The sequence below is a fragment of the Podarcis cretensis genome, assembly GCF_951804945.1.
Source record: "Podarcis cretensis genome assembly, chromosome: 7".
Classification (NCBI taxonomy): domain Eukaryota; kingdom Metazoa; phylum Chordata; class Lepidosauria; order Squamata; family Lacertidae; genus Podarcis; species Podarcis cretensis.
Window position 1 is genome coordinate 86594812 of NC_137176.1, and position 22448 is coordinate 86617259.

The window sequence follows — 22448 nt, forward strand, 5'->3', positions numbered from 1 at the left end:
AAGGTGATATATTTGCTTTTTAGGATGCTGTCTAGGTTTGTCATTGCATCTAGGCTAATAATTATCATTATTTTTTATGTGTGTTCCTGAAAATGCCACAGTAACTGGAGATGAGCCAGGCAGAATTATTTCACTTCAACAATATTTTAGAGGAAATTGCTATAATGGATGAGGCAAGAAAGACTAGAGTAAACAGAAAGCTTTAATTCAATCTTCATTTGCTCAGATACATTAGCAAAGACTAATTCCACCCTTGATTCTTTACTTCCAGCAGAAATAGATACACCAGAAGCACAGAAACAAAGATTGAAGATGATGACCAGTTTCAACCTAACATCTTTGTCCCTTTCGTACAATGAAACTACTTTTTCCAACAACAGCAACAGTAATGATGACACAAAATCGATTGTGTATTATGAATTAGAACTATATGTTTTGTTTGTATTAATAATTATAATTTGCATTTTGGGGTGCTGCGGAACTGGAAATGTCATCTGGTTGCTTGGCTTCCGTATTAAGAGGAGTCCTTGTACCACGTACATCCTGAACCTCACCATTGCTGACTTTGGCTTACTCACAGTTGAATTGATTATAGAAGTAGTTTGGGCTGTAGGAGGTCTGAATGAGAGCCTTCTGCATGTGTTCCTTGGTGATGTTTTCCAATTCATGTACAATGCTGGTCAGTTTCTGCTGACAGCTATCAGCCTTGACAGGTGTGTGTCTGTCCTGTTCCCATTTTGGTACCGATGCCACCGGCCGCCACATTTGCCCACCGCTGTGTGTGCCTTAATATGGGTGTTTTCTTTCCTTCTCCCTGGAATTCACTTCATTGTCTGCCTGACTTTTAAGGGAAAACAGAATCTCATAAAATACTATCAGTATACTTTTAATGGCCTCTTTTGCCTACCACTCATGACTATCTCCACCCTGATCCTGTTTATCAAGGTATGCTTTAAATCACAACAACGAAAGCGGGGGAAACTACTAATGGTTATCCTGCTTACTCTGTTCTTCTTCATCTTTTTTTCTTTTCCACTGAATGCCTATTACATGATCATTTATATTTTTCATTCACCAGCACCCTATCCCTTACCTTATTGCTACTTAAACACTGCTCTGAACAGCAGTGTGAACCCTTTGATATATTTCCTGATTGGGAGACAGAAAAGAGGCAGGCCTAGGGAGAGCATGGAAGCCAGGCTCCAGAATGTTTTCAAAGAAGAAGAAAACTCTACAAAGTAAGTGGAGACCACCTCTGTTGAAATCCGCTTATGATGACTCCAAAGAATACAGGTTTTAGCTGTTTCCTGTAAGACCTATTGCAGTCGTTAAGAGTCATCAACAGGCTCATCACAGCTATCTGCCAATCACCCAATCCCACCACCCTTCTGAGTAATACCGCTCCCCACCTTCTCACTATATAGAAGGGTCTGGTGACTTCTGTTTCAGTGTATCTGAAGAAGTGTGCATGCACACGAAAGCTCATACCAAGAACTAACTTAGTTGGTCTTTAAGGTGCTACTGGAAGGAATATTTTTATTAGGTTTTAGCTGTATCACTCTAGTTACGATAAGACACTATAGTTTCTACTTAGTTAGATATTTGCGTGTTCAGACCCAGAAACCTCCCCCCTAAATAAATTCATGCATGACTCAAATTTTTGTTTTGTTTTTGGCAGAATTTAGGCCACAACTTTATTGATTACAGAAAGTGACTGGTTGCATAGGCTCTGGTTCAACTAGCTCCCTGTCATGCAGGGTTCCAGCATAGGTCAGCCAAGGGTGAACACTTGGATAAGCGGAAAGCTGGGAACAGGCTAACTCTGCCACCCAAATGTCCCCCTGGATTCAGGCACGGGCACAACCCCCTCTCAGGGGTTGACCAAACCATTGAGTCCATGGATTCCTTTAATGGAATACCCTTCACAGAGGGATGGCAAGAGTGTTCTCCCATCCCTATCACCTGAACCAGAGCCTTTCCGCAACCTTACAAGTTGTGGTGATTTGCTACACGGCAGGCGAAGCCCAAATGGCAGCAGCCAATCAGCCAAGTGGGGAAAATTCCTGCCATGCCCCTGTCCCAAGGGCAGATGACACACGATGGCATAGCAGAGTCAAGTGCAAAGTCCTAAAAGTAGGGAGAGGTGGGCAGGTGTTCCAATGCACGTGCCGAAAGAAGGAGCTCCAGGTCACGTGCATGGGCATAAATAGGTCCCTCGAACCATTTGGACTGCGTCCCATTGGCCAGATTGCACCCAGCTACAAGGGACCTACCAATCGGGTGTTATGGCTGACCAATCGTACTCACCCACAACACAGGGTGTCGGTTTTCCAGGTCTCACCGTTATATGTGCCCTCTTTAAGGGAGGACCTGATGTATCCCAAATCTGCTGACATTTCTTTCTTGTTCAAGGGTGGTGAGGTTTGGCTACCTACTGTAGGTCCAAACATGAAAAGTTCCACATATGAAAACTTATTTACTGTATTAAGGACATTTATAGTTCACCTAATCATATGTCAGGGAAATGACATCAGAGCGAGAGGTGGAGGCAGGGCTCCAAAGCGATGCAGGAGAGGGGACAAGCAGGGGGGAAGGAATTCAGCGTAACACCGGTAGAGAAGGGAGGGAGATGGAGGATTCAGAGAGAGGTCTCCAAGACCCTTCACCCGAGACCAGTGGGGAGAGCGCGGACACGCCTCTGCCTTCCCCTTACTTGCGCAGACGGGTTCCGCGCAGGGAAAGTAGGAGGAAACTTGGTGTCAAACAGCTTTTATGCTGGAAGAGGTTCAAGAAACGCCCACTGATGGATTCTGGAAGTGACTGACGGGCCACGGAGTGTGGTCTGTCAGCCAAGGCATGGTTAGCCAGGCAATCTAACCAAACTGAAGGCAACTTACGCACAAGTAACCTCTTACAACCATTACATCATATACCAAAGGAGCAAAGAGAGCTAAGCAATCATTGGACCATATAGTTCTGTGTTGTAAAAAAAAATGGTAAATGACCCCTGGATTGTTAAGTCTAATCAAAGGCAACTATGAGGTTGTGGCACTCATATCACTTTCAGGCCAAGGGAGCCGACGTTTGTCCACAGACAGCTTTCCAGGTCATGTGGCCAGCATGACTAAATTGTTTCTGGTGCAACGGAGCACCGTGATGGAAACCAGAGCGCACAGAAACACCTCTGTTTACCTTCCCACCACAGCATTACCTATTTATCTATTTCACTGGTGTGCTTTCAAACTGCTAGGTTGGCAGGAGCTGGGACAACGGGAGCTCACCCCATCATGGGGATTCGAACCGCCAACCTTCAGTGTATTGTATACATTGACTGGCAGGGGTGCAAACTTGAATGAAATATTGTGGGGGCCCAGGCAACCCCCGCCCCATATTATCAATCACATGGCACACCGCACATCCACCATTTGAATGGAAATGCCCATCAACTTTGCGGGGGCCAAGTCCCCTCAAATCTTTTATTTTGGAGCTGACACCTATGCTGACTGGCAGGAGTCTTTCACAGCCCTATCTGGAGATGCCAGGGACTGAACCTGTGATGCTCTGCAAGCCAGACAGATGTTCTAGCACTGAACTACATCCCTTCCCCTGCACACAATATAGAGAATACAATAATAATAATTCACCATAAAACCAAACAGAATCAAGAACATGCTATACTGGGCACATGCTCTTGGCTGTTAAATGCCAGAAAGTTTTGATCTATACAGATTAGATTTGAGTGTTTTCTGTGGTGAAGGCAGTTACAACAGCATTTGATACAAAACCCATGCCATGAGAAAAATAACTACGGTATGTTTTTAAAAAAGAACCTTCCCAATGAGCCTTCTGAGTCATGTCAAAATCATTTTGATTCCCTTCAAGGGAAAGATACCAGATGTGAACTACACCTCTGGAAAAGCCCCCTGACAACCTAGGGACACACAGAAACCCTTTGAGAAATCTCTTCAATCGCATTTTGCGCTCTGTCTCCAAAGTTCCTTCTAGTTTTGCTCTTGCTGACCTTTTGGGTCCCGTTCCAAATATAATATGGATTTTACTAGCATAGAGGTTCACATGTGACTGTCTTATAGACCAGCTTGGATCCAGACACAGGGGTACAGAGTTTTACCAATGGTGGAAATGACTGGGAAGCTGTGGAAGGGAATCAGGGAGAGACAACAGAAGGTGTGAATGGCCGGAGATGTAAATAGTTGAGGCAGCCAAGTTTTGGATAACAGTGAAGAAGCCCAGAGAGGAAAGTGCCGCAGTAAACCATGCAGGAGATGATCATTGAGAGTTTGAACCATTTTTAAACTGAGGAGATGGAGAAGAATGGCAGGATATTTGTGCAAGGAGAAGCACCATGACTGACTAAACACGGGAAGAAAAATACAAGGAATAATGGAGTTGGGCGGGGGGGACACTGCCAATTTCTCCTCCATTTTCCACTGATGCTGCTATGCGACCAACTCAGAAAATGTCAGTAACGGAGGGATATCTTTCCCACTTTCCAGTTTGCTGAACGGATTTTGTTATGATGGTTCTTAGGTTGTAATCTTGTATGTATATATGTGAGTGGTGTTTTTTTAAAAAAATTAATGCATTTGTATTTAACAAAAGTAATAATCTTAATAACAGGGGAGATGTATAGTAGCATATTGCTTCATGAAATAAATCCAGTAGATTTAAGAATTCCAAAGTTTTAATGTTACTGTTGGGAGGTGTTGATGTAAAAGATGCATGTTTACACATGTAATAAAATGCTGACATATATCTTGAAATGGAGTACATTTAGCCAATCTTTTCAGGGCCTTAAAGTAGTATGTAATCTTCTTAGAAGGATTAGTCTTCCATACATTTCTTATGCAAGAGCATCACAAAAATCCTGTAAAGTTTTCCAATTTTGTACACCAGATTAATAATAATAATACAGAATAATAAATAATAAAAAAAACATTCAGTTACCAAGAAAAAAATGTTTCATGTTCTCTACATGCCGTGCTTTTATTATCTCCATCAAACACAGAGAGAAGCGCTATCTGTGGCACCATCTGAAATTGTCCCTGTACAATATCTGATATCCTGGGTTTTGGGTCGTGTATCCATGATTCTGCTCAGCAGCTTAAGCATGGAAATATAAAATCAAGGTATAACTAATATCGATAAAGGGATTTATCCTGATGAAGTTACTATAGCAGTGATCTACAGGTCAGGAGAAGAACGAAGACTTCTCTAGTGCCTCCTCCGTGTCTCTTCTGAAAAGTGGGTTTAATTTTATTTCAAATGTGGTCAGGGCTTTTCTTCCCACCAGAATTCATTGGAACTCAGTTCTGGCACCTCACAGGTGGGCGCCATTTCTATTATAAGAGAACAAGAGAGGCATTCATGGCGAGTTCTGGCACCTCTTTGTCTAGGAAAAATAGCACTGCGTGTGGCCTCTCACTAAGGACTATCTCCACTCTTATCCTGTTCATAAAACTATCTTTGAGATGACAACAGAAGAGGCAGCCATTCTGCTTGTACTCTGTTTCTTCCTTAACTTAGCTTTACCGTTAATTTTGTTTTTTTTAACTGATCATTTCTTCATTTGGCTCTTACACATTTTTAGTTCTTATGCAGCTGTCTAAATATCATATTTCATCCACTGATGTGTTTCCTGTTTGGAAGAAAGAAAAGGGGTTGATCTAAGCAGAACACATAGGTCATACTCCAGATTCTTTTGAAGGAGAAGGAAGATACAGAGGAGCTAGAGTTCCAGGAGCAAAACCTGGTATGATGACTTCAAAGTAATCAGAAACTTTTGCGTTTCTCTTCTGATTATAGTGTATGCTTATTTCAGCTTTTTTTTTTCCAAACAAATGTATTTACCATAGAGTGTATATGTCTGAAGAGCTTCAGAGATGTCCACTTATTTTATTTTTTCAACTGCTGAGTGATGTTTTTAGATTGTGATGCTTGCTCTATACTATGGTTATCCAGAGAGCAGTAAGAATGGCTATCTGGAGATCCTGTAATATGATTCATGATGTAATGTGAATTATATGATTCATGCATGAAAGAGATTGTCTTATTATGATATTATTGTTTTAATGCAACAATTAGTTGGGATAAGAATGAGAGTTTAGAGAAAGGTAAACGTCCTGAATCGAAGAACAAAGTACTGTAAAAGCAATAGATCCAACTTGAGTGTCATCCTGTAGACCCGTCTGTTTCTTGATTAATGATTTCAAATGTTTATATTAATATCAGTTACAGATAGGTAGCCGTGTTGGTCTGCCATAGTCAAAACAAAAAAATTCCTTCCAGTAGCACCTTAAAGACCAACTAAGTCAGTTCTTGGTATGAGCTTTCGTGTGCATGCACACTTCTTCAGATACACTGAAACAGAAGTTTCCAGACCCTTCTATATAGTGAGAAGGTGGGGAGGGGTATTACTCAGAAGGGTGGTGGGAATGGGTGATTGGCAGATAGCTATGATGAGCCTGTTGACGACTCTTAACGACTGCAATAGGTCTTACTGGAAAAAACAAGGGGTGAAAAGGTGAAAAATGGCTTTGTCATGTATAATGAGATAAGAATCCAAGGTCTTTGTTCAGACCAGGTCTTTCCATGTGGAGACCTGAAAAGGTGAAAAATGGCTTTGTCATGTATAATGAGATAAGAATCCAAGGTCTTTGTTCAGACCAGGTCTCTCCATGTGGAGACCTGAAAAGGTGAAAAATGGCTTTGTCATGTATAATGAGATAAGAATCCAAGGTCTTTGTTCAGACCAGGTCTCTCCATGTGGAGACCTGGAGAGATCATGGAGAGACCTGGTCTGAACAAAAACCTTGGATTCTTATCTCATTATACATGACAAAGCCATTTTTCACCTTTTCACCCCTTGCTTTTTCCAGTAAGACCTATTGCAGTCGTTAAGAGTCGTCAACAGGCTCATCACAGCTATCTGCCAATCACCCATTCCCACCACCCTTCTGAGTAATACCCCTCCCCACCTTCTCACTATATAGAAGGGTCTGGAAACTTCTGTTTCAGTGTATCTGAAGAAGTGTGCATGCACACGAAAGCTCATACCAAGAACTGACTTAGTTGGTCTTTAAGGTGCTACTGGAAGGAATTTTTTTATATTAATATCAGTACTGCATAAATGTATTCATCTGGATCAAACAGACTTTTCACTGAAAGCATTTGTGGTAGAGCACTATTAATAAAGCATGTTAAAAGCACCTGACACCAGACTTTCAGGTGTCAAAGGCCAGGATAAAGAGGTGCAGGATCTGTACATGGTAAAATGTGCATAATGAAGGTACCACATGCATCTGTGTAGGGAGGGAATATCACAACTTAGTGTGTGCAACACAGAAGTTATCTCTCCTTGCACTCAGCCCCTGAACTTCTGTGGGTGGTGAAAGCAGACAGCAACAAAACTTAGTCAGATGACTGGTCCATCTTGTTCAATATTGTCTATACTGACTGTTAGTGGCTTGCCCAGATTTTTAAAAATTGCTTTTATTAAGATTTTTTTGGCTAACAAAAATACATGTGGCACCTCTGCTTTCAGTTCATAGAGTCCTTTCTACAGATCAGTTATATTCAATGGGAGACACTAATGTTATAGGCCGTATGAAGATGGGAGAGAAGAGGGGCATGGGGGGGGGGGAGAGAAGGGGGGGGAGAAAGCTTTCATTCTTTGACATAATGTATGTGTGAGGTTTGTGTCACCGTCGTGTGGGCAGGTTTCCCCCCCATTCATTTATTAGTTTTTGTTGGCAGTGAGAGAAGTTGTGGGGAGCCCAGAGCATGGTTGCTTGCCTACAGCTGACTGCAGTGAGTTTTGTTGGCATGGGGGGGGGGGAGATTCCCAATATAGAACTCTACTACATCGTCAACCAAGTGCGCCGCATAATCCTATAGGACTAGACAAAACAATGGGTGAACATGGAGACAGACACAATTGAAGACATTCCCATCACTGCTTGGTGTTCTCCCAGCCCTACCTGAAAATTCTAAGACTGAACCTGGAACCTTTGCATGCTCTAAGGAACCAAGTATATGTTATTATGGTGTGTGTGTGTGTGTGTTTCTGCCAACTCAAGTATATGATCACGTTACATTTCACACATAACACACTTGTGAGAGGGGAGTCTTGTATGAATTTCTAAATATCTCAAACCTGTCCTCATCTGTGATCAAATGCTTGGCTGGAAGTAGGATGTTTAAAGCTTGAAATCCCTCAGTCTTCTTTCATCCCAGATGTAGGGTATATAAAATTGGGCAAGATCATAAAGCAGCTGCTTGCAGGGATAGAATTACAGCAATGTGAGTGCGTAATCAGGAACTGGTGTTTTAACAAGGCAGCAAGAAAGCATTTGCAGTATCATTTGGAATCCTTTTAAAGCAGCATTTTCAATGGGCTAGCACTGATGCATGAGATCTTTGCTTCCTGCTTTTTTCTCCTTCTCTGTGCTGCCTCCGCCTCTCTCTCTCTCTCTTTCGTTACACTCCTCTTCAAAAGCAGCATTTGCAGAAAAGCCCTGGTTTGATTGCTTTGTCCTGATCTCTCCTTCAGTCTGTTTTGGCTTCCATCATGTCCACAGCTCAGTTCTTAAGGTATGTATATGTGCGAGTCTGTGAATGTGGGAACATAGGAAAGCTGCTTTATACTAAGTTAAACTTATTACTCCATCTAGTTGCATGTCGAGGTCCCCAGGGCCACCAGTAACTCACACATCACACAGAAATTTTTGTTTAAGGTTTTTGGCATAATTTTGGCCACAGCTTTATTAAAATACAAAAAATGTGATTGGTTGTGACTATCTGCCTCCCCATGCGGGACAGACTGACATTCCGCACACCTGTGAAAGTCAGTAAAGGGGAATACACTTGGGGGTAGCGACAGAGCAGGGAACCTGCCCTCCCCAAATGCAACCAGGAGCTCACTGCTATGGCCCGAGCCCCCTTGACAGAGTGAACAAGCAATAGTTAGCCCCTGATTCCTTTAATGGAATCCTTTGCAGCAGCAGCATTAGAGGGGCAGGCACAGCCAATCCATGCCCCTCAACCAACCAAACCATAAACCAATGCCTAACCACAACCTTACAAGTTGTGATGATTTGCTACACAGTAGGCAAAAACCAAATGGCCCCAGCCAATCAGCCAGATGGACAAAATTCCTACCGGGCCCCTGCCCCAAGAGCAGACGACCCCATGACAGGCATAGCAAGCAGTGGCATAGTGTGGGGGGTGCAGAGGGGCCCGGCCGCACCGGGCGCAACATCTGGGGGTTAGGGTTAGGGGGCGCAAATCCACGGTTTGGGGGCCCAAATTACTTGCCTTGCCCCGGGTGCTGACAACCCACGCTACACCACTGATAGCAAGGTCAAAGCGAACAACCCTAAATATGGGGGGGGGGCAATCTGATGCACGGGCGAAAAGAGGAAGCCCTCGTGCAAGGAGTTTTAGCATTTCTGGCTGTCAATCAACAAATGGCAACATTAACTTCATCCCAACAACAAGGGAAGCCCAATCACATCAGTGGTCAACGAGCAATTAGCCCGCCCCACAACTTTGGAGTGTCCTGGCAGCCCCCACCGCAACATGTGCTCCCCATGAAGGAGAACACACTTTATCCTGCATCACAGGGGATTGGATTACATGGGCCTTGGGATCCATTCCAACTCTACCACTCTATGGTTCTAGTTCAGTGCTGTTAACACTGATTGACAGGAGTACTCCCGGATTTCTGGCAACAGCCTTTTACAGCTCTGCCTGAAGATGCAACAGATTGAAAAGCTCCATTATCATCTCTGATTCAGTACAGAATCTGACTATTAATGCAACATGCCACTAAGCTTGAAACATTGTAGTGGTGATAGGGGGTTCCCTACTGAGGGGAACAGAAGCAGTGATCTGTGGGCCTGACAAGATGTCTCGGGAAGTGTGCTGTCTCCCCGGGGCTAAGATCCAAGATGTAACTGAACGACTACAAGGAATCATAAAACCCACTGACAAATACCCCTTCCTCTTGGTTCATGTGGGAACCAATGACACTGCAAGCAACAGCCTCCAGAAGATCAAAAGAGACTATGAGGCTCTGGGCAGGAAATTGAAGCAATTAAGTGCACAAATTGTCATCTCATCTGTCCTCCCAGTTGAACGACGTGGCCCAGGGAGAGAGAGAAAAATAGTGGAAGTGAACAGCTGGCTTCGCAAATGGTGTAAACAGGAACGGTTTGGATTCTTAGATCACGGACTGCAGTTTCTTGAAGATGGACTTCTGGCAAGTGATGGGCTGCACCTCACAATGGTTGGGAGGAATGTTTTTGCCAAAAATCAGGAGGGCTTTAAACTGACTAATGTGGGGGAGGAAGACAGTGCTCCTGAAGGTAGGAGTCTATCAATTGATGAACATGATCATCCAAATGTCATAGACCAAATGGAGCAAACAGCACGCAGACCTAGTGGTGGGAGGAAAAAATCCTTAAATAAGAGACACGGGGGAATGATTAATGGACTTCAATGTCTGTACACTAATGCGCAAAGCATGGGTAATAAACAAGATGAGCTTGAGCTCTTGGTACAGCAAACTAAATATGACATAATAGGCATCACTGAAACCTGGTGGGATAAGTCCCACGACTGGAATGTAATAATGGAGGGTTACAATCTATTTCAGAGAAACAGACCAGACAAGAAAGGAGGAGGAGTGGTATTATATGTCAGGGATGTGTATGCCTGTGAAGAGATCCAAGATTTAGAACCTCAAAGCCAAAGTGAGAGCATTTGGGTCAAAATTAAGGGAGAGATGAATAACAGGGACCTCATTGTGGGAGTTTACTATAGATCCCCAAGCCAAACGGAGGACATAGATGATGCCTTCCTGGAACAGATGGCCAAGCATGCAAAAGGAAGGGAGATAGTAGTAATGGGGGATTTCAATTACCCGGATATTTGCTGGATGTCAAACTCAGCCAAGAGCATAAGGTCAAACAGATTCCTCACTGGCCTTGCAGACAACTTCATTGTCCAGAAAGTGGGAGAAGCAACAAGAGGAACAGCCATTTTAGATCTGGTCCTAACCAATGTTGATGACCTGGTTAGTGGGGTAGAAGTGGAAGGATCATTAGGCGCGAGTGATCATGCTCTTCTGAAGTTTACTATACAGCGGAAAGGAGCAGCCAAGCATACTAGGACTCAATTTCTTGACTTTAAGAAAGCCGACTTCATAAAACTTAGGGAAGTGCTGGGTGAGATCCCATGGACAGTAATACTAAAAGGAAAGGGAGTTCATGATGGCTGGGAGTTTGTTAAGAGGGAGATAGTAAAAGCACAACTTCAGGCAATACCAATGAGACGGAAACATGGAAGGTGCCTAAAGAAGCCAGGGTGGCTATCTAAAGAACTTTTAACTGAGTTAAGATTAAAAAAGGATGTGTACAAAAAATGGAAAAGGGGGGAAACCACCAAAGAGGAGTTCAAACAAATAGCAAGCACGTGTAGACACAAAGTCAGAAAAGCTAAAGCACAGAATGAACTCAGGCTTGCTAGAGAGGTTAAAAGCAACAAAAAAGGCTTTTATGGGTATGTTCGTAGCAAAAGGAAGAACAAAGAAACAGTGGGGTCACTCAGAGGAGAAGATGGTGAAATGCAAACAGGGGACACAGAGAGGGCTGAACTCCTCAATGCCTTCTTTGCCTCAGTCTTCTCCGATAAAGAAAACAATGCCCGACCTGAAGAATTTGGAGCAAATGATTCAGCAGAGGAAACACAGCCCAGAATAACTAAGGAGATAGTACAAGAATACTTGGCTAGTTTAGATGTATTCAAGTCTCCAGGGCCAGATGAACTGCATCCAAGAGTATTAAAAGAACTGGCAGATGTGATCTCAGAACCACTGGCAGTCATCTTTGAGAATTCCTGGAGAACAGGCGAAGTCCCGGCAGACTGGAGGAGGGCAAATGTTGTCCCTATTTTCAAAAAGGGGAAAAGAGAGGACCCAAATAATTACCGCCCAGTCAGTCTGACATCAATACCAGGGAAGATTCTGGAGCGGATCATTAAGCAAACAGTCTGTGAGCACCTAGAAAGGAATACTGTGATCACCAATAGTTAGCATGGATTTCTGAAAAATAAGTCATGTCAGACTAACCTGATCTCGTTTTTTGACAGAATTACAAGCCTGGTAGATGAAGGGAACGCAGTGGATGTAGCCTACCTTGATTTCAGCAAGGCATTTGACAAGGTGCCCCATGATATTCTTGTAAAGAAGCTGGTAAAATGCGGTCTTGACTATGCTACCACTCAGTGGATTTGTAACTGGCTGACTGACCGAAGCCAAAGGGTGCTCATCAATGGTTCCTCTTCATCCTGGAGAAGAGTGACTAGTGGGGTGCCACAGGGTTCTGTCTTGGGCCCAGTCTTATTCAACATCTTTATCAACGACTTGGATGATGGACTCAAGGGCATCCTGATCAAATTTGCAGATGACACCAAACTGGGAGGGGTGGCTAACACCCCAGAGGACAGGATCACACTTCAAAATGACCTTGACAGATTAGAGAACTGGGTCAAAACAAACAAGATGAATTTTAACAGGGAGAAATGTAATGAGAGGCACAAATACAAGATGGGTGACACCTGGCTTGAGAGCAGTACATGTGAAAAGGATCTAGGAGTCTTGGTTGACCACAAACTTGACATGAGCCAACAGTGTGACGCGGCAGCTAAAAAAGCCAATGCAAGTCTGGGCTGCATCAATAGGAGTATAGCATCTAGATCAAGGGAAGTAATAGTGCCACTGTATTCTGCTCTGGTCAGACCTCACCTGGAGTACTGTGTCCAGTTCTGGGCACCACAGTTCAAGAAGGAGACTGACAAACTGGAACGTGTCCAGAGGAGGGCAACCAAAATGGTCAAAGGCCTAGAAACGATGCCTTATGAGGAACGGCTAAGGGAGCTGGGCATGTTTAGCCTGGAGAAGAGGAGGTTAAGGGGTGATATGATAGCCATGATCAAATATATAAAAGGATGTCACATAGAGGAGGGAGAAAGGTTGTTTTCTGCTGCTCCAGAGAAGCGGACACGGAGCAATGGTTCCAAATTACAAGAAAAAAGATTCCACCTAAACATTAGGAAGAACTTCCTGACAGTAAGAGCTGTTCGACAGTGGAATTTGCTGCCAAGGTGTGTGGTGGAGTCTCCTTCTTTGGAGGTCTTTAAGCAGAGGCTTGACAACCATATGTCAGGAGTACTCTGATGGTGTTTCCTCCTTGGCAGGGGGTTGGACTCGATGGCCCTTGTGGTCTCTTCCAACTCTATGATTCTATGATTCTATGATTCTATGCCCCTCTCAGAGCTACCCAAATCTACTGAAGTATGCCTCTTATGTAAAGGTCGTACAGTTTTGGCTACAGGAGTATCAACTTGGTGTTACTGCACATGGGACTGATATATACGAATATGTATGACATACTGGCGGGACGCAGGTGGCGCTGTGGGTTAAAGCCTCAGCGCCTAGGGCTTGCCGATCGAAAGGTCGGCGGTTCGAATCCCTGCGGCGGGGTGCGCTCCCGCTGCTCGGTCCCATTCTATGATTCTATGATCTGCAAGTACAAGCTGCAAATATCTTCTGAGGCTTTGCTATGTTACAACCAAAACAATTTGAAGCGCACACAGGGGATTGGTGATGCATCCCGGGAAAGAAAGTTAACCTTAACCTCGCCTTTTTTTTTTTTTTTTTTTTGAAACACCAGCTAACCTCGCCCTTTTTTTTTTTTTGAAACACCAGCTAATGGATTTGCACATTTTAACAGGATATCAATTACCTGCCCCACCCTTGCTGAACCAACATGATAGTCTATCTGATGTTTTTTGCTCAGTGCTGAGTGCTGACATCTGGATCCGCAACTTGTTTTGAAAAACGGAGAAGAAATACTGGCTCAGACCTTAGAATTCTAAGAGAGCAAACATCTGTGATTGGAATTAAGGTAGGGCGTTCTTCCTCTTCTTTGAGGCCACATTACATTCTCCCTTCCTCCACACCCCACCTTAAAGACAAAAGCTTTGGGCTTAACCTCTTCACCTCCATCCAGAATGTAGGGAAATTATTTCCAACTGCCTTTGCTCATATTCATCTCTTCCTTTCCAAATTGCCTTCTCTGCTGTCGTCATTTAAACAGTGTGTTCCTCTGATATTTCCCCATGGATCAAAGTCACAGCAGGATGGTGACTGTCACCCTTGCAGTCCCCATGTTTTCCCCAGTGATATTGCTGCTTCTGGGTATTTTTGGATGGGACAGTCTTGAGATGGATGGGCACTCCCATTCCAGTTCAGCTTTGTGCAGTTGATTAAGTGCAAAAAAAGAGCTGGCTTTCGGGTTACAAGTATAGAACTAGGATACTATTAAAGGGAGAAAATTCACTGCTTACAGAGGAAAAAACTGAACTCTACTAGAACCAGAATATTATGAAATGCAAACAAGCAAAAACAACACACACACTTTTTAAGAGGGAGAAAAGAAAACTAAATTTTACTATTTGAAAGGAGACATTGACAGCAAGAGTGAAACTGTCGCCTATCACTGCATGGTTTCTGTTTCAGAACCTTCCATTCATTCACCTATCTTGCCTCCTTTACTGCCCTGGCTGGCCACATTCAAGGTAGGCCAGCAAGTCCAAACTGGGATAGCTTTATGTCCTCTGCAATCAATGGGGTAGAAAAATGAAACAATGGAAAGTGGTAGGATAACTGTATTGTCTGTATGTGTCTTTCTGAAAATGCAACTTTGAAGAGGGTATAATAAGAAGCATTTCACCTTAGCAGTGGTTTCTCAGACTGAAGCAAGAAAGACTAGACTGAAAAGGTTTGTTCACCTTGTTAGCAAAAGGCTAACGTGACCTTTTCTCACATTTCTCCCAGCAGTAATCTCTACACCAGACAGAACACAAAAGCCAAAGCTGAACACAATGGCAAGTTTCAGCCCAACGCTCTGGTACCCTTTGGATGCTGGAGAGAAATATTATGGAACATCCAATGCAAGTGTTTTTTCCAACAACAGCCACAGTAATGATGACCCAGAATTTATATATAGGACAGTAACAATGTATATAGTGTGTGTATCAATTATTATAGTTTGCATTTTGGGATGCTTGGGGAATGGAACTGTCATCTGGCTGCTTGGATTCCGTATTCAGAGGACCCCCTTCACCACATACATCCTGAACCTCGCCATTGCGGACTTTGGTATACTCGCTGTTGACTTTATTTTAGAAATACGCTATCTTCAAAACCGTAAACAGGATGAAGGCATCGTGTTTGAATTCTTCGAAGATATTTTCCAATCCATGTACAACACTGGTCAGTTTCTGCTGACAGCCATCAGCATCGACAGGTGTGTTTGTATCCTGTTCCCCCTTTGGTATCGATGCCACCGGCCGCCACATTTGTCTACCATTTTGTGTGCCTTGATATGGATATTTTCTTTCATTTTCCCTGGAATTCACTTCATTCTCTTCCTGACTGCTAAGAAGGAACACAAGTATATAAGGCGCTACCAGTATATTGTGAACGGCTTCATTTGCCTCCCACTCATGACTTTCTCCACTTCGATCCTTTTTATCAAGTTCTGCTTTAAAACACAATGGATAAGGCGGAGAAAGCTGATCACGGTCATCCTGCTTACACTCTTCTTCTTTCTTTCTTTTTCTTTCCCAATGAATGCCTTTTACATAAGCCATTATATTTTTGAGTCGCCAACTTTGCATCGCATACAATATGGCTACTTGTGCGCCACTTTGAACAGCAGCGTTAACCCTTTGATCTACTTCCTGGTTGGGAGACCAAAGAGAGGCAAACCTAGGAGGAGCATGAAAGTCATACTTCAGAATGTTTTCAAAGAGGAAGAAAGCCATCCAGATGAAATGGCACCCTCTGCAGAAACTAAGTTATGATGGCTCCAAAAGATTTATCAATTGCACAATCACACATTCTTACCCCCTGTGCTCAAGATTCACCTTCCGTTTCTTCAAAGAATATGGGATGATTTGCAGTGACCTACATTGAGCTTGCCTCTTCAAGATGGTTCCCACCTACTCTGCAGGAATTGGGGCTATACCATGAAACCAGCTGAGAGAGGAACCGAGGAAAGGGGCAGGGGGGAGATAAGTAGAGGTGCACCTCCTTCTTTCACACATCTCCCCCTCCTATTCTCCATCCTTTCCATGCCCCTGCTCTCAACCTCAACCTCATCCCCATGCATCCTCCTCCCTGCTTTGTTGTAAGCCCCTTAGCACCCCAGTTTTCACATTCACCCCTCTCCCCTCCACCGTCTTCCTCCCCCCCCCCAGTCTCCATTTCACAGAGATCAACCCATTTCTGTGCCGAATGCAGGAAGAGGAAATTTGAGAGAAGCTGGAGAGAAGAAGAGGAACTCTTAGGATGTGCTCCATCCTGCTCATAGAGTGCACATAGAGGAACATAAATAAGAGGTTGAGGGCCTCTATAGCAGCATCCAGATACAGGATTTAAAAGGAAAAAAGAAACAACAGCCCATAACTGCAATACCTCAAGGACCACCTCTCCCCATATGAACCAACCGGGACCCTGAAATCATAATCAGGTCCTTCTTTGTTTGCCGCCCCCTTGAGCAGTCCAGAGAGTGGCAACATGAAAACGAACCTTTTCTGTGACGGCTCCCCACTTGTGGAATCTTCTCCCCAGGAATCATCAGGTCCCCAGAGGGAGGGATCATTCTTCTTTCCCCAGACCTTTGACTAGTTAAACAATCTATGGCCTTTTAAATTGTGTTTGTAAGGGGGTATCGTTTTGTGTGTCATTATCTTATGTATTTTTTGTGTTTTTATACTTTAAACTACCCTGTGATACTCAGATGAAGGTTGGCAAACAAACAAAGCCTTCCCCTCTTCTTATTGCATGGCCTCCTTTGCAAAGCACACCAGTATCATGTTCAACCTCTTCTTTCCTCCTTTTTTCAACTCTCCCTTGCACACAGACCTTCCCCGTTTCCATACACCCTCCTCTGTCCTATTCTGAAGCACCATTTGCATGTGCACTCACTGCTGGCATATGGTAATTTATCTTTAGGATGAATAGACTATTGAGAACAAGTCAGTCTCTTAGCTTATTCAGTTAGAGTGTTAAATGGTGTTTGATGGACGTTGTACTTATATAGGTATCTGCTTGCTAATAAAATAGCTATTCAAAATTACTGACTCCACTGTTCTGTTTTTACTTCTGGTGTCTCTTGGGGCGTTTGAGCTCCATTTAGCGTGGGAAGCTGGCAGGAAACTTTTTGAGTTGGCAGATAGGCAAGCCTTGAGCTGGACTACCTTCTCCTGCTCTGTGACTTTCAGGCATGTGAGCCGCTGCTGAGCAGCTTGGTCGAAAGGACAATGTGGGACTTAGGCAGCACACATGCCACAGAGCTGACCACTTGGTAGCTGGTTTGTCTTGGGCCTCCTCCACCCTCCTGTGGGCAGTTGGTTATCAGTTGCCTCCTTTTGTGCCAAGAGTGTTGCAGGTTAGGACTCCACGGTCATCTCTGTCTCAGATTTGAGTGAGTGCATCAGCCACCTGCCCTTCCCCATTAGGTCTGCTGGTGGCCATGATATTTTAGACCTACTTTGGCTATAGAGCCCAGTGGCAGCCATTTTAGAGCAGGCCTGGCTTCAGCACACTGAGCTTGCCCTTGAACATTTCATTGATGAAAATAGGAACGTTCGATTCAATAATAATAATCAGGGGGATGCATACCCCTAAACATTTTGTGAATCTTTGTACTTTTGTCCATTTACTGTATTCATTTTTCTTGATTTGAACTGTAAAATGGTGATTTCATTGAATCAAAATGAGAGCACCCCTAAACATTTTTTAAGAAAAAAGCACTAATAATAATAATAATAATAATGCCCCACACTTCTGACAGTGCAGCTTCCAACATATATAAAACATAATTAATTAATTATTATTTTTTAATACACTGCCCTTCCTATACAAGGCTTCCTTCAGAAGTCTTCTAAAGGTTGTATAGTTACTTATCTCCATGCCTTGGGGATTGCATAACTCCATGTCCTCCAATATTTATCTAATGGAAATAGGGATGTCCTAAGGAAAAGTGGGACATTTTGGGATCAAATCAGAAACTGGGACGTCATCTGTAAACCTAGGATTGTCCCTGGAAAATAGGGACACTTGGAGGGTCTGTCTGAGGGCATTGGCCTGGTGACCATTTTGAACAGCAGACTTGGTGAAATATTATTCAGGCCATGATAAACCCATGACCTATGGCTGGTTAGGTCTTGTGGACTTTGTACTAGCACCAGACAGTAGCCTTAGCCAGTACCTGGTTTATTCTTAATAGTTGACTTTTGGGTGGTGGTTGGCACAGAACCTACTTTGGCTGGGGTAAGAAGATAGCCTTGCCATTGACCCAGCAGGGGTTTGTTTGCCCTAATAGATATGGGATTTCTTAATCATAGTCAGTTCCCTCATCTACAACTCTTCTGTGCAGGTTTACGTCTAACATTTAATGAAATGGACCTTATCCAACCCAGCCATTTGTCTCTCTGTATATATTTCAGCCTTCGACCACACTAGAACCTTCTAAAAGAGTTAGCTTGGCAATTTGTGGTTAAAATGTTATGGCGCATTTCATAGAATCATAGAACTGTAGAGTTGAAAGGAACCCCAAAGGTCATCTGGTCCAGCCCCCTGCAATGCAGGAATCTCAGCTAATGATCGCTGCATCTCAGCATTTCTCAAATCTCAGCATTTGCCCAATATGTCTTCTTGGGGTCTGGCAAAGGGCATGACATAGAAACAGTTCGCTCTAAATCCACTTCCCCCTCCCTTAGGCACATGCAAAAATTGGCTAAAGAAGAAATTGCATGTTTACTGGAGTAAAGTTCACTTGAGCTATTGATCTCGCAGTGTCCAGTACTAAAGTTCATCTGACAGTTGATTGTCCGGAATCCAAATGTCAAATTTTACTATCAGCTGTGACCCTGGAAACACTTGTAAGTATAAAGTGCATATATCACCTGAGGTTCTTGTAAGTTATAAAGGAACACACACTCACAGGAGATTCTTGAAGTATCAGGAAGCAAAAGACAATCCGTGGCTAAGGCACCAACTAATGGATTTGCACTTGTTAACAGGATTTCCGTTATCTGCCCCAAACTTGCTGAACAAACAACTCTTCCATTTGACATTCTCTGCTCAAAATGTGTGCTGACTTCTGGATGAGTATTTTATTTTGAACACAGAGAAGAGATATCAATTGATATCCTAGAGGCATCAGAGAACATCTCAAACCTTGTGAGCAAACATCTGTGGTTGGAATAAGGTAGGAAATGTTTTGTAGAGGTTCTTTTCCTGATGGCACAATTTTCTCATCTCAGAGATCACTTTCCATTCTTTTTCTCCACTCCCCTTCTTAAAGCCAGTATTTCCTCTAAAGCTTTTGGCTTGACCTCTTCATCTTTATCCTAAACAAAATAAATCTACGTGCCTTTACTCAAAATCAAATTAATTATTGTTTTAATTGTTGAGATCTGCAGGTCCAGCTTAAAAGTCTTATCGCCTTACCCAAAACTCTCCAATCACCGTACTTGAGGTAAGGTGGTGAAGTCTTAATTTTTTAAAATGCAGGACGCTTTTGCAAATGCTGTCTATTAGAAAGTGTGTGTTGTCATTTGTCCAGCTTTTATTTCCTTTCTAACCTTTCCAAATTAATTCTTCTCCCATCCTTAAAAAAAGAAAAAGAAATCCAGAACATTTTGCATTTTTTAAATATATTTTTATTCTGTTCTCATTGCTAAGAATTATTACTATCAGCAGCAGAAGCATTAGAATTTGCTAACAACAAACAAACAACACGAAGCAGCCAGCTTGGGTAGTTTAGCCTACTGGGGTTATATAAAGGAAAAGGAAAAGGTACCCCTGCCCGTACAGGCCAGTCGTGACCGACTCTGGGGTTGCGCGCCCATCTCGCTTAAGAGGCCGGGGGCCAGCGCTGTCCGAAGACACTTCCGGGTCACGTACTGGGGTTATATATATATTCTTACTAATTGGTGAGCCAGCCAGCCAGCCAAAGCTTGTGGGCATATTACCCAGCCTTGAATACTATTTTTCTTTCCCCTACTCTCACTGCTTCTGCTGGCAATCTGGCCCCTTCTTGACATGGTCTCTTTGTTGACTCCAATGAACGTGTTAAAGGTAAATGGACCCCTGACCGTTAGGTCCAGTTGCAGAAAACTCTGGGGTTGCAGCGCTCATCTCACTTTACTGCCTGAGGGAGCCGGTTTACAGTTTCTGGGTCATGTGGCCAGCATGACTAAGCCACTTCTGGCAAACCAGAGCAGCGCACAGGTACCTATTTATCTATTTGCACTTTGACGTGCTTTCAAACTGCTAGATTGGCAGGAGCAGGGACCGAGCAACAGGAGCTCATCCCGTCGCGGGGATTCAAACCACCGACCTTCTGATCGGCAAGCACATACCTTCTGATTGACCACAGCACCACCTGTGTCCCAATGAACATGTTACTTTTTATCATTGCTGACCAACTGCAAAGGCTAATCCCACTTTTTTCCCATGTCTTCCAGCAGGACTATCCACACCAGACGATACACAAAAGCAAAGGTTGAGCACAATGGCCATCTTCAGCCCAACATCCCTGTCCCCTTTGAATGCTGGAGAGAAATATTATGCAGCCTTCAACGCAAGCGCTTACCCCAACAGTAGCCACAGTAATGATGATCCAGAATTTGTATACAAGACAGTAACAATGTATATAGTGTGTGTATCAATAATTATAGTTTGCATTTTGGGATGCTTGGGGAATGGAACTGTCATCTGGCTGCTTGGATTCCGTATTCAGAGGACCCCCTTCACCACATACATCCTGAACCTCGCTGTTGCAGACTTTGGTTTACTTGCTGTGGACCTTATTCTAGAAATACGCTGGCTTCAGAATCGCAAACAGGATGAAGGCATCGTGTTTGAATTCTTCGAAGATATTTTCCAATTCATGTACAACGCGGGTCAGTTTCTCCTGACGGCCATCAGCATTGACAGGTGTGTGTCTGTACTCTTCCCAGTTTGGTATGGATGCCACCGACCACCACGTTTGTCCATTGTTTTGTGTGCCTTCATATGGGTGCTTTCTTTCTTTCTCCCTGGAACACATTTCATTCTCTACCTGGCTGTTAAAGAGTATCATGGTTCCGTAAGACTCTACCAGTACATTGAGAATGGCTTCTTTTGTCTCCCACTAATAACTGTCTCCACATTGATCCTGTTCATCAAGGTCTGCTTTAAAACACAACAGCAGAAGCGGGGCAAGCTCATTATAGTCATCCTCCTTACTCTTTTCTTCTTTATCTTTCTTTCTTTTCCACTGAATGCCTTTTACATTGGCCATTATGTTTTCCATATTCCAACTTTGCATCGATTGCAATATGGCTACTTGTGCGCCACTCTGAACAGCAGTGTTAACCCTTTGCTCTATTTTGTGTTTGGGAGACGAAAGAGAGGCGGGCATGTGAAGGGCATGAAAGCCATACTCCAAAATATTTTCAAGGAAGAAGAAAACCCTACAGAGGAAGTGGAGACCTGTGCTTTAAGTCCCTTGTGATGGCTTTGAAAGAGTACAACTTATAGCTATACCACTCTGGTTACTATAAGTTGTTCTAGCTCCTACCAAGTAAACAAGTGTATATTTGTATTCCACTGCTGAGATTAAGTTTTGATGGCTCCAAAAGATTTATAATCCTAGTTTCTTTGAAGCATACCTGTGTAATTTTGGTTTCCATTACCAGTACTTTCCTTGACCTGCATTCAGTGTGGGCTATTGATTCCAGGATGTGTTTAGAATTTCAGCAGGTGGGTGAACTAGATGAACTCGGAAGCTCTTAATTATTCTAAGTCTTGTAGTGTTATGAAGCAAAGCATGCTATACCATCAAAACCATGTCTCTGTTTTACAACTAGTTACCAGAATCATGAATGTACAAAAACCCTTCATCTATATTTGATATACTGTAATCTTGTATGTATAATCTACCCTTGCATTGCTTTGTAAGCCACCATTTCTAATACAAGTTTGCATCTAGCTGTAACATGCCTACACTTGTTTGCATTGCTGTTGTAAAATGCTGTCATGGACTGGGTGGGGGCAGAGAAGTGGTGGGAGGCACCAGCTGAAAACCCCCAGGGAAGAAGACTCAGAGCCAGGGGATTGGTGGTGGGACAACGATGAGTGGTCAGAGGGAGGAGACTGGGAGGAAGAGGAGGAGGAGGAGGAGGTGGTGGTGGTGGTATTGGAAGCAGAAGAGGTAACAGGGTTTAGTGAGCAGGAAGAGGCTGTGACAGAGAGAAGTCCAGAATCTGGGTGGGAGAAAAGGAAGGCGGAGGGAAAGGATTTGAAAAGA

General features: G+C 43.4%; 3 protein-coding genes across 5 annotated transcripts; all 3 read left to right on the forward strand.

Annotated features, from left to right (window-relative positions):
- Positions 1-315: 315 nt before the first annotated feature.
- On the forward strand, positions 316-1242 carry LOC307219587 (mas-related G-protein coupled receptor member H-like; the record flags this gene model as incomplete). Its single annotated transcript, XM_079982829.1, has 1 exon — positions 316-1242. The coding sequence occupies one exon, from the start codon at positions 316-318 to the stop codon at positions 1240-1242; it is 927 nt and encodes a 308-aa protein (XP_079838955.1).
- A 4501-nt stretch (positions 1243-5743) lies between these two features.
- LOC307220481 (mas-related G-protein coupled receptor member H-like) lies at positions 5744-22136 on the forward strand. Of its 3 annotated transcripts, none has more exons than XM_079984482.1 (3): positions 5744-5770; positions 19174-19361; positions 20623-22136. In XM_079984482.1, exon 3 carries the CDS (start codon positions 20670-20672, stop codon positions 21651-21653), a length of 984 nt encoding a protein of 327 aa, XP_079840608.1. In that variant the 5' UTR covers positions 5744-5770; positions 19174-19361; positions 20623-20669; the 3' UTR covers positions 21654-22136. The 3 variants fall into 3 exon arrangements, with proteins under 3 accessions (XP_079840608.1, XP_079840607.1, XP_079840609.1); XM_079984481.1 differs by lacking the exon at positions 5744-5770 and adding an exon at positions 18956-19032; XM_079984483.1 differs by lacking the exon at positions 5744-5770 and having other exon boundaries at positions 19084-19361; positions 20626-22136.
- On the forward strand, positions 13823-16154 carry LOC307219892 (mas-related G-protein coupled receptor member H-like). The gene is made up of 2 exons (XM_079983415.1): positions 13823-13985; positions 14921-16154. The coding sequence occupies exon 2, from the start codon at positions 14965-14967 to the stop codon at positions 15946-15948; it is 984 nt and encodes a 327-aa protein (XP_079839541.1). The 5' UTR covers positions 13823-13985; positions 14921-14964; the 3' UTR covers positions 15949-16154.
- Positions 22137-22448: the final 312 nt, after the last annotated feature.